The sequence below is a fragment of the Panthera uncia genome, chromosome B1, assembly GCF_023721935.1.
Source record: "Panthera uncia isolate 11264 chromosome B1, Puncia_PCG_1.0, whole genome shotgun sequence".
NCBI classification, from domain to species: Eukaryota; Metazoa; Chordata; class Mammalia; order Carnivora; family Felidae; genus Panthera; species Panthera uncia.
The window spans coordinates 2,451,097-2,463,134 of NC_064811.1; the positions used below are offsets into that span (position 1 = coordinate 2,451,097).

The 12,038-nt window shown below is 67.2% G+C and overlaps 1 protein-coding gene across 2 annotated transcripts in view; it reads left to right on the forward strand.

The window, feature by feature from the left end:
• Positions 1–4,193: 4,193 nt before the first annotated feature.
• The window catches only part of DOK7 (docking protein 7), a 21,484-nt gene continuing 13,639 nt past the window's right edge, over positions 4,194–12,038 (forward strand). For both annotated transcript variants that reach the window (XM_049630220.1, XM_049630221.1), the window contains exons 1-3: positions 4,194–4,285; positions 4,357–4,402; positions 11,653–11,883. In XM_049630220.1, coding sequence (XP_049486177.1) covers positions 4,232–4,285; positions 4,357–4,402; positions 11,653–11,883 — 331 coding nt within the window. In that variant the 5' untranslated portion in view covers positions 4,194–4,231. The remainder of the gene's footprint in view (positions 4,286–4,356; positions 4,403–11,652; positions 11,884–12,038) is intronic.

Consider the following 12,038-nt stretch of genomic DNA (forward strand, 5'->3'; position numbering starts at 1 on the left):
GCTGGCCGGTTCTCTGGGTGGGGCTGACCAGTTTTCTGGGCGGGGCTGACCAGTTTTCTGGGAGGGGCTGGGTGGCTCTCTGGGTGGGGTTAGTGTGGGCGGAGCTGGCTGGTTCTCTGGGCGGGGCTGGCAACCTGGCATGGGCGGGGCTGGCCGGTTCTCTGGGCGGGGGCTGCCTCATTCTCACAGCTGGAGGCATCAGTGAGTCTTGGGCTATTCTGCTTCTGGGAGTCACCTGGCTGTTGGCTCCTGCCATGGGGTGACTAGGCCACATGTCGCTCCTCATCCAGTGGGTCAGCCTGGACTTGTTCGCGTGGTGGAGGCTGGGCTCCAAAAGAAAGAGGAGCGGATGTGAGCATTTCCATTGTGCTTCATTTGTCGAAGCCAGCCATATTCCAGGTGGACAGACAGATTCCAACCTCAGTGGGAGGACGTGTACGGTCACACTTCCAGGGTGCGGGTGTGGTGGGAGGAGTCACTGCAGCCATTTGTTCAAACGATCTCCCACATTGTCTGTCCCAGCTCAGACTGCCACCAGCTAGGTAGGGCTTAGACAACAGGAACTTACTTCTCACAGTTCTGGAGGCTGAAGTCCTAGATCAAGGTCCGTCAGGGCCGGTTTCTAGTGAGGCTTCCCTTCCAGGCTGCAGAGGCCACCTTCCCGCTCTGCGCGTGCTCTGAGAGAGGGGACATTGCTGTGTCTCTCCCTCTGCTGGGAAGGCCACAGTCCTGTGGGATTGGGACCCCACCCTTATGATCTCATTTAACCTTAACTGCTTCCGTAAAGACCGTATCTCCAAATACAGCCACGTGGGGGGTTCGGGCTTCAACCCAAGTGTTTTGGGGGACATGATTCAGCCATGTCACACCCCCTCATTGTGGGGTGAATGTAGAGTGTGGGAGATGGTGCCAGGTGCCCTCAGCTGGGCCTGGAAGTGGGGCTCATCTCTTCTGCCCGGACTCCACTGGCCAGGACCCCTTCGTACAGCCCCACCTATCCGCAGGGGAAGGGTAGACACAGGGCACGGTGTTTGCCCCTGTCAGGCGGTTCCGAGCCCCTGGAGATCCCAGATGAGGCAGCCCGGCCCTGGTCCCGATCGTCGCTGTGTGTTTGTGAACCCGTGATCATTTTCAAAGACCCTCACACACACTGTCTCACGTAGGGGCTCATCATCATAATATGAGGCAAGAAGAGGAAACGGAGACCAGAGAGGTCACGTGATGGTTAAAGTTCCTTTGGGTGGTGAGTGAGTGGCAGGTGCAGTGTCTGGGGCCAGGTCCTGTGGCCCAAGTCTGTGGCAGTGGCAGTGGCAGTGTCCCTGGCCGTGATGTCCAGCAGCAGCACCCCCGGCCGTGTGGTCAGTCAGGGATGACCACACGTCATTAACGTCACTAGCGGCCATGGGGTTCTTGGGAGGGGCCAGGCATGCCCCGTGGCCGTGAGTCCAGCTGTGTGGTGGTGCTGGGCCGGGGCGGCATCTGGTGTTAGGAACGTGGCTGTGCTTCCCTACCGCCCTGCCTCCCAAAGCTCCTGCTGGCTCTCCAGCCTCCCCTGGGTTCTACTAGAGGCCTGACATTCTTCCAGCAAATTCCTTCCTGCTCCAGCGGCCAGAGTCAGTTTCACCCAGCAACCGGGGCTGGAGCAGCTGAAGAAACTGTCTCAGTCCCCTTGGACTGCTGTACCAGAATGCCGCAGGCCAGGGGGCTGTTTCTCACAGTGCTGAGGCCAGGAGTCTGAGATGAGGGCACAGGCAGTGTCGGGTTCTGGCGAGAGCCGCTTGCTGGCCGCGGAGGGCCACCTTCCTGCTATGCGCTCACACAGCGGGGAGAGACCATCTCCTTGCGTCTCTTCTTACAAGGACACTATAAGGACACTACAGATCTTCCCCAACTTACGATGAGCTTACCGTGGAAATACTAGAAGTCCAAAATGCACTGAATACGTCTCCCTAGCGAACGTGGTGGCTCAGCCTGGCCTGCCTGTCCCAGGACACTCACATCAGCCCACAGTGGGGCAAAATCATCCAGCACAAAGTCTGTTTTATAACAGTGTCGACCATCTCACGTGTCTCATTGAAAGCGAAAAGGGTTCTGTGGGTGTAGACGGTTGTCGGTGCACCGATTGTTCCCCTGGTGACTGGGTGGCTGGCCGGGAGCGGCTGGCCAGGGGCCTCGGGCCTTACAGACTGTGCCTCACAGACCGCTGGCCTGGGAAAAGATCCAAAGTCAGAATCTGAAGTGCAGCTTCTACGGGATGTGGATTGCTTTCTCCCTGTCCTGGAGTTGAAAAATCCTAAGTCGAACCATCTGTAATTGGGTCATGGGAGCTCTACCCTCATGACCTAATCGTGTCCCAAAGGCCCGACCTCCTAACTCCATCCCACCGAGCGGGGGTTTGATCTTCAACACGTGAATCTGGGGGGACACAAACATGTGGACCACAGCAGGGACGGAGGAGCAGAGAGGCCCGAAGTCTGGGAGTAGGAGCCGGGCAGGAAGCTCTCCCCCCTTCTGCAGCCCCGGCGGCCACGTGGAGGGGAGGAGGCTGTCTGTCCTGCTCCAGCCCGCATTTTCCGGCCGGTGCGGGAGCAGGTGCAGCTGCCAGGCATGGCAGGAGCCTGGGTCTCGGCCAGCTCTTGGGAATGCAGCAGGGCCCTGCCCCTCCCTGCAGGGATGACCGAGTGCCAGGCGCCTGGGGCGGCGGATGTGTTGCTGGCCACAGCCCCCAGCCGCCATCCGGCTCCACGCCGGCTGTCCCACGCCGGCCCCTGGGGGCCTGAGATGTGTGGGGGCATGAATGGGGCTCTGTGGCTAGGCAACTGCTCCACAGAGGGCGGCTGCTGGCTGCACAGGTGATGTGGGGGTGGGGGAGCCGGGGGACGTGGGAGAAACAGAGCCGCTTCGGGGCCTGGTGTGACCCTGCTGCACATCAGGCCCCAGCCAGACGGCACCCCGGCACCACATTTGAGCCCGTGGCCCACACCCACCCTGTCAGGTCCCCAGGGGCAGCGGGAGCGTGTGCCCAAAGGGGGTGAGCCTGGCTCTCTGCACCCGGCATGGCGGCTGCTCAGTGGGGACTCCGAACTAGGGCTTGCCAGGCCCTCCCTGCCACTCCCCCCTCGGCTACAGACTCTGCTGACCGGCTCAGTTCTGGCCATGAGACCCCCTGCCCACCGCTCTGACATTAGATCCCCCTCAGTGAGAGGCCCTAGCCCAAAGGGCCTGCACAGGGCGAAGGCTCGCATACATGCCCCACAAACGCCGGCCTCCCTGCCCGTGCCGATCGGAGTCAACGGAACAGTGTTTATTCCTCCCCACTCTCCCTGCCAGAACATAAACTCCCTGAGGCTGGGAACACTCTGCGTTTCCTTGCTTTCCCAGGGCACTGCCCCGTCCCCTCTGCTGCTGTCCCCCTCATCCTGTGATGCTCCTGGAGGCATGGGCATTGGAAGCCATCTTAGAAATGGGGGCAGATGTCCAAAGTGTAGGCCTGCCGAGCCCCCCAAACTCCCTGGGCTCTGGAAGAACCAAGGGCAGCTGGACAGGGTTTACAGGGTGGAGGAGGAAAAATCCAGAAGCCCAGAGCCCCCCACCTCCTGCTGTGAAGGGGGCTCCTGGTGGGTCTCCCACCAAGCAGTAAAGCCGGGTGTGGGGGAGACCACGCACAGAGACCCGGACGCCCCCCTCCCCCCGCAGCAATCCAGCAGTCCCACCTGCACTGGGGTCCATGCCGCCAGGGGGCTTGAATGGACTCCCCCTCCACTACCCTGCCTGGGAGAGGCGAGGGGGCTGGAGGGCTGGGGGGCGAGGCGGCCTCCTAGGCCCCAGTCATCCCAGGTCAGTGGGTTGTCAGGGGTGTCTGGTGACAGCCCTGGGGCGGTGGGAGGGGCAGGTGCCGGAGGGAGAAGCCAGGTGGGGGGAAGACGCCCCGTGAACGTGTCTCCGGTTGCCAGGTCGCGGCCTCTGCTTTTGGACGAGAAGCCGCCCCCACCCCCACCCCCCACCCAGGCGGCCGTGTTCCGGAGGGCGGGGCCGCAGGTGGCCGCAGGTGCCCCGCGGGGCCGGCGGCGCAGGGGGAGACCGGCGCCCCGCCCGCGCCCCGCCCCCGCCGGCCCGCCCCCGCCGCCCTGCGCTCGGCCCGCCCGGAGCTATTTTGAAAGTGACCCTGGGCCGGGCGGCCGCGGGGCGGCGGGGAGAGGCGCGGCGGGCGCCGCGGGAACCATGACAGAAGATGACCGAGGCGGCGCTGGTGGAGGGCCAGGTCAAGCTGCGGGACGGCAAGAAGGTCGGGGCGCGCGGCGGGCGCGGGGCGGGCGCGGGGCGCGGCGGCCGCTTACGCTCCCTCTGTCCCCGCAGTGGAAGACTAGGTGGCTGGTGCTGCGCAAGCCGTCGCCGGTGGCAGGTGAGCGGGGCGCGGGGCGCGGGCGCGGGGCGCGGGGCTGACGCGGGGCGCCGCGGCCTCGGGCGCCGGCCCGGAGCGCGGCCAGCTCGCCCGAAATAGCCGGCGGCGCCGCGCGGGCTGTAACCGGAGAGCGCCGCCGCCTCGGCCTGCTCCTGCCCGACGCCGGGACCCGCCGGCGCCCGCACCTCCCCGGGAGGGGCCTGCGGGGCAGCGGAGGCTGGAGGGGTCACGAGTGCCGGTGCGGGCGTGCTCTCCCCTCCCCCAACACGCAGCAGGGAGCCCCGGGGGGGAGGGGCCGGCTTTGTGCGCCCTGGGGGGAGGGGGGCGAGTGGTGCCGCGGAACCCAGCGTGGACACTGCCGGCGGCGCTGACCCGGGGGCGCTCCCACCTTCCCCAGGTGGGCAGAGGCTGGGCCACCAGGTGGGAACTGTGTTGCCTCTGTGCCCGAGAAAAGAAAAGTCTGCCCTGGCTGGGGGGAGCAGCTCTGGGGGTGGGGGGTGGGGGGGCGGGGAAGGCCAGGCCCGCGCGGAGAGCCCCGAACTTGGGCTTCTCATTCTTGTGCGTTCGGGAGGATCGGCAGCCGTGTGGCTGCAGCTGTCTGGGGAGACAGGTGCCCTGGAGCGGACCCAAGCACCCTGGGGTCTGTGTGGGGTGCTGGGGGTGTGAGTGCACGCTGCCTCCCCCATGTGGGACTGCTGGAATGTCTTCCGGGCCGCCTGGGGTGTCTGCCATTTCCCTGGAAGGGGGTGGGGGCTGGGCGCCCTCCCTGGTCCCCCCTCCCGGGTCCCCTCCCCCTTCCCTGCCCTGCGCCTGCCCACAGTTGCAGTACGAGGGCCTGATTTTGGTCCTGGACACCCTCTTCCTGCCTGGGCCTCAGCTTCCCCTCCAAGGGGTCCCGGGCTTGACTGACGGCTCGTTCAGCCAGTCAGTTCTTCATGCAAAGACCCTGTGCCTGGTGCCCCGGGGGTCTTGTCCAGGGGAAGCTCCAGGGAGGCCCGGTAGAGGAGGCATAGGGGTGGGGACACCGAGTGGCCCCTGGAAGGCAGGGAATGGAGAGGCAGGCCCAGGCTGAGGGCAGCGGGGCAGAGGCCCTCGGAAACGTTGAAGAGGCTCGTGGCTGTGGGGGGCTGGCGGCAGGTTGCTTGGTGGGATGGGGGAGGAGCAGGGGGGGCCTGCACGGCCCCACCTGAGGAGCAGCCCCACCGGTGGTCTCTGTGGCCTTCCTCCCTCTCTCACGTGGGAGGGTGTGATTTGCAGCCGCTGGTGGTGGATTTTACCTCCGGATCCAAGAGAGCTTCCTGCTGGAGCCTGGCGTGGGTCTGCCTGAGGAGGGAGGGTCCTTCTGCACACGCGGAGTGTGCAGGGGTCCCCGGCACCCAGAATCTGGGTCTGTAGGACCTGGTGTCCATGGTGCCTTGCCTGGGCTCTCCCACGTGCATAGGAACGGTAGGAAGTGTGGGGCCGGTGCGGACAGCACCTCAGGATGTGGGGAGGGAGGAGCCTCCGGCAGAGGAGCCAGCTCTGGATTTGAGGGGGGCCGTGGGAGGAGAGAGGGCAGGACACCCCAGGCGGGGCCTTGCGTTGGAGAGCCCCTGAGCCCCGGCAGGGTGGGAGGGGATTAGGGGCAATGGAAGGTAGGCTCCCTCCCGCCCCTCTGGGCCGTGCATCTGTCACCTCGTGTCCCTGAACCCAGGATGGCCCCCCCCACCCCCATCCCTGCCCGCAGTCCTGGATGGCAAGGGCCCTGCATCGCCAGCCAGAGGCAGCCTGGTGGGGGCTGTGAGCCCAGCTGCCGTGGCAACACCCGGGGCCACGCAGACTCACCGGGAGCGGGGCCTCGGCACGTGCCCCGTGCAGCTGGCAGCTTCTCTGAGGTGGGCCAGGCACCAGGTGCTGGTGACGGGGAGGGTCTGTGTCCCACAGGAATGGGCTCAGTCCCAGGCCGGACAGGCAGCCCAGGACGGAGTGTGAGTGGTGGCCAGCCTTCCTGTCCCCGTGGGGACATCGAAGAAGGGGCCTGGGATCCCCACAGCCCCGGGTTCAGGACCGGGAGTTAGGGAACCCCGAGCTCAGATCTCAGTGCCGCCCGCACGCACCGTGTGACCTGGACCAGTCCAGATGCGGCTCTCGCCGTGCTCCCGGCTGAGGGCGCCTGTGTGGCCCACCGGGCGGGAGGGCTGAGCACCGACAGACAGCCTGCGTGTCCCCGCTGATGCCTGTGCTCTCTGGGCGGCCCGTCCTTGTGAGCCGCACAGACCTGCACGCCCCCCGACCCCCTCCGGCACCGTGAACTGTTTCCTTCCTGGGTCGGATCCCAGACGGGCTGGGCCCACACTCCATCCTGCGCCTGAGGCTCAGCGAGGGCCCTCCCGGCTTCGGCCCCATTCCCGGCTGCTCCCAGCTGCCCCCAGGCTGCCGCCCCCTCAGCAGGGGTCCCCTTGGGCTCTTCCAGCTGCTGTGCTGAAGGCACCATGTCAAGGTCACCGTGACACGAGGGCTGAATCCAGCAGCCGCTTCTGCCGCGTCTCGTGGGCGTCCACGTCCGTCTCCACCCTCTGGGCCGGCCTCTCCCTGAGCCTGGAGGCCCGGAGGTTTGCCTGTCCCCAGCCGGCCCTCCCCGAGGCTCTCCGGCCCTGGCCGCAAGCGCATCTGAGGGCTCATGACCCCACAGTTATTTTTACATCTCCAGACGCCCACGTCCAGCCGCCTGCGTGTGCGGTGTCCGATGGGCCTCTCCAGCTCACGTGTCCAGGACGGAGTGGCCCAAGCCCCGCCCCCGCAGCCCCCTCCCAGGGCGTCCCCTGCCCGCCCCCAATCCAGTGTGATGCCTGCTCTTCCTGCCCCTGGAGAAGTCCTGTGGGGAAGGTCCCGTCAGGCTGTCATCATGGTTAGTGCAGAGCCTGCCCCTGGCCCCCTCTCCCCGCCCAGCCTGGGCCAATGGCACCTCTTGCCTGACCAGCCGCAGGAGCCTGGAGGCTTCTGCTCTCGCCCCAGGCGTCTTCTCTGGGCGCAGCCAGGCTGAGCCCCCATTGCCTACAGCCCCCAGGGCTCACCAGGCGCTCCTGACCAGCAGACAGCGTGGGCCACTCTTCCCTCCGTCTCCTGCCCGCAGGCCCTCTGCGTTCCTACCTCTGGGCCTTTGCACTGGCTGTTCCCTGTAGCACAGCACTGATCCCTGCAGGGCTGCTGCACTGGCTCCTTGCATCACTTGGGAGTCATTTTTGTTGTGCCCTCTGGGAGAGTCTCGGCCCCGCGTTGGGGCCCCCGCAGCCACTGCCGTCCCCTCAACAGTACTTCCCCTGGTGGCCTCCTTTGACCCTGTCCCCTCTTGGGTGCCAGCTCTGTGAGGGCTGGGCTCTGTCCCCCGGGTCTCCTGTCTGCTCACAAGCACAATGAACTGGGCCGAGGGCTTCTGGGGAGACGCACCAGCCTGTGGCGCAGGGTGGGAGGTGTGGGAAGGCCCTGAGGGGTCCCGGCAAGGCGGAAGTTGCTGGAGGACAGGGGCGGACCCAGGGCGAGCCATCTCCCCAGTGCCGAGTGATGCTGTGGGGCTGTCCCAGGCCCGCGCTGAGGTCCCCTGCCAGGCCACCCTGCGCTCGCCGGCAGGGTGGCGAGGCCGTGTTAGCACCTGGCCTGGGCCCGGTGGGTGGCGTCCATCCCGCGGGCGGAAAGCAGGGGCTCTGAGCGCTGGGGGTGGGTCGACAGTCGTGGACGGGGTCAGCCAGCCTCCCACCCCGGAAGCCGTGCACAGGGAGGGGCCCGGCGGCCACAGCAGTCACGTGGAGGTGTGCGTGTAAGTGTGTGCGCGCGTGGATGTCCGTGTGTGTTGTGTGGGTGAGTGCACGTGTGTGTGCGCCTGTCAGCCCTCGGTGCCTTGGTTTACCTCCTTGCCTCCTCTGCCTCCTTTCACCGTGATGGCCCCACATGCTCCAGGGAGGCGCCCGCTGCCCTGGGCCACGCCCTCTCCGGGCTCGTGGACGGCTCTGTCTCCCGCGCCTGGAGCCACGTCACAGAGACCCTTCGGCCCTCCTGCTGTGAGCAGGGTGCACCCGGCCCGCGTGGACAGGAGCTGGATAGAGGCCCTTCCACTGGGTGGCCCGGTGTGCTCCCTGGGCCGCTGACCCGGAGGCCTCACCGCAGGACCCGTCCCTCCGGGCTTCCTGTGAGGGGCGCGGCCGTGGGGTGCCCCGTGGGGCTGTCTGGCGGGGGGCGTGCGTTCCTCAGCCCTGTGTCTGCGGGGTGCAGGCAGTGTCAGTGCCCCCCCCCCCCCCACCCCGGCCGACCCTGCTTTGTCACTGGCAGGAAGGGAGAATTTCTGTTCCTCTGGTGCACTCCCCCCCGGGGGCGGGCTTTAAAAATAAGACCAACTCATTGCCCCCGGGGACGTGGCGGGGACGTGGCGGGGACGTGGCGGGGACGTGGCGGGAGCAGCTGCAGTCGCAGGGCCCCATGGGCCGCACGGTCACTGCGTCCACCCAGCCCCCTCCCCACGGTCCCAGCCGAGCTGCCGGGGGGCTCGGAGCACCGAGCATGGGGTGGGCCCGAGCTGCTCCGGCCGAGCCCAGGCCGTGGCCGTGGCCGTGCCCGGCCTCTCCGTCCACGTTTAGAAACGCGAGCAGTGACTTGGAGGACGTCCCAGGTTCCTGGGCTGCAGACACCCGCTCTCTCACGGTCCCCGGGGCTGGGGGTCCAAAATCAAGGTGTCGGCAGGGCCACGTTCCTCGCGGAAGGCCCTGGGGAGGCTCCCGCCCGCCTCTTCCAGCTCCTGGCGGCTGAGGCGCTCCGCCTGCGGCCCCATCACTTTGCGACTGTCCTCACGTGGCCTCCTCCTCTCTGCGTCTGTCCTCTGGCCTGTGCCTTGTGAGGACGCTCGCGGTTAGATCTGGGCTCCCCCGGACGACCCGGGACCACCTCACCTGGAGGTCTTTAACTTGACCAATAAGGTGGTGCTCCCACGTTCTGGGGTCAGGCGTGGACGCGTCTTCCGGGGCCTGATCGGCCCCCGGCGGATGGGCGAGGGTGCCCGCGGTTGTGTCCGTACGGGACGGGATGGCGGCTGCTCAGGCCCGAGGAGATTGGACAGGCTCGGGGACACGTGTGGCGCTCACACGCGGGCCCCCAAAACCCGTCCCACGGGTGCGCAGGTCTGGGATGGGGGCGCCCGCCCGGCCGCGGGAGGCAGCCGGAGGGCGTGGCCCTTGTAGCCGACTCGACTCTAGCCCCGGAGTCGGCCAACCGCAGCCCCGAGCCACGGCGGGCCGCTTGTAGTAAAGTTGTATCGGAACACGGCCACTCACTCGCGTGTTACTCTGTTGTCCTCACAGTCGGGCCGCCGCGACGGACCTTGTGTGGCCCATGAAGCCAAACAGTTACTGTCTGGCTCTTTACAGGAAGGTGTGCTGACCCTTCCTTGTGGCTATATTCCTGGGAGCATAACTCCTAGAACAAAGGAGGTGACAGTCTCGCTCTGCCGTGCAGGTCGAGCCGGGCCTAAAGTGACAGTCTTTTGTTTGACAGATCACCCCGCACTGTCCTCATGAGGGGCACCGGGGATGTCACTGTGCACAAGCGGAAGGGGGCCTGCCTTCAAGAGCCCACCCGCGGGGCTGGTGGGAGTGGGGACAGCAAACGGACAAGGCACAGACCTGGCTAGAAAAAGTGCTGTGAGGGACCGCGGAGCCTGCTGCAGGGACCGGGTGGCAGCTGGTTGTCGCTGTGTGCGGGGCTGTGGGGGGCCGGGTGGCGGGGCTGTCCTGACATGTGCTACCTCCTCCCTGCAGCCCTCCCTGGCTCCCTTTGTCCTGTGCGGAGGCCCTTACCCGGGCTTTTTCTTGGCTCCCGGGCCTGACTTCTCTGGTGACACGTGAGGGGATGTGTCTGCAATGACACGTGTCCTTTGCAGCCCGTGTGCCTTATTTCTCTGTGGCCCGGCTGTGAGCTTCCAAAGGGAGTGGGCCGAAGCCACAGCCTCTTCCCGGGCTGGTCCTGGGAGAGAACACACACCGGAAGGCTCGGGGGAGCACGTGGGTTTCTGTGGCTTCTGGGCTTTTCCCCCTCAAAACGGGAACGTGTTTGCTTTTTCCTGATGTGAGCGTCTCAGACACGAAGGACGGGTTTGCGAGCGGGACGGGCAGCCGGCTCGCGGTCCCCCCGACTTTGCGGCCGCTTCATGCTGCAAGGACAGAGGTGCGTCGGGGGCTGGCGCTGCCCTCTGGCCCTGACCAGGGAGGTCTGTGGACCCCCGTGGGCCCTCGGAGGGGCCGTTGCTGTGGTTTGCCGGGCCTCGCACGGCAGGAAGCACGTGGCTCACAACCGTGACTTGTCCCCGATTCGGCCGCAATGATCCGTGTGCGTCGAGTCCTTGCGGGATTTGGTGGTCACGTGGGTTGGGGGGCGGCCTGCTCTCAGAGGCCAGAGTGGGAACGTCACCGCACCCCTTCCGCGGGTCCCCACGGCTTCCTCCCCCACCCTCTCCGGCTCTCGCCAGGGGCCTGATTCCTCCAGCTTTCTCGTGGGATTTGGGGCGTCTCACACTGAAAGGTGACTCGGCGTCACGTCGGGCCCCCAAGCCCCCCCACCCTCACAGAAGAACGGGTGGCCGGGGCCCAGGCAGGTGGGGACGCCCCGTTAGGCAGGCCCGCGGGGGGCCCAGGGCCATCTGATCCTCTGTGGCGTGCCTGGACTGGTGCAGGTGGACGGCGTGGGGGCCGCGCCCGGGGCCGCGTGCGGCCTCAGCGGCTCTGGCTTGCTGTCCCACTGGGGGCCGGCGACCATGATGCTGAGGGAAAACGGGGACTCTAAGACCGAGGCGTGGCACCTGCCAGTCCTGGGGGCGGGCTGGCATGGGGTCCGGCAGTGGGCCCGAGGGGGCAGTGGCTTCCTCCCCGACACCCCCCGGAGGACGAGAGACCCAGGAGGTGCACGGGAAGGGGGCCCGTCCCCGCAGGCCTCGGGCCACAGCTCCCGTGGGCCCGGCGGCCCCTGAGGGTGGCCCCTGTGGGTCCCGGAGCCTGGGGCAGGGTGGGGGATGGGGCCGGGCCCAATGTCCCGGGCCCACTTCTGCCCCTGTGGCCCGTGGGCCGTGCAGGGTGGGCGACGCCCCTGGAAGATGAAGAGACTGTGCGTCCTCAGGGCGGCTGGGGGGCTCGCTTGGGGTCGTACCTCAAAGCCGGGACTCTCCGGGCGGGGGACGCCGGGGGCTTGGGGCGTGGTGTTGCCGGCCCACCGTGCCTTGTCCGGCGCCCTCGCAGACTGCCTCCTGATGCTGGCCTACAAGGACAAGTCTGAGCGAGCCAAGGGCCTGCGGGAGCGCAGCAGCCTGATGCTGGAGGACATCTGCGGCCTGGAGCCCGGCCTGCCCTACGAGGGCCTGGCCCACACGCTGGCCATCGTCTGCCTGTCCCAGGCCGTCATGCTGGGCTTCGACAGCCGCGAGGCCATGTGCGCCTGGGACGCCCGGATCCGCTACGCGCTCGGTGAGGGTGAGTGAGGCCAGGGCGACAGACCCCGCGTCCCGTGGGGCCCTCATCCACAGGCCGCAGGGGCCGCGATGCGACTCCAGGGTGCGATGCGGGAGGGTTTGCCGAGCACCAACCCCCCCCCCCCTGCCCCCCCTCCCCTCGCCTCATCTCTGGCC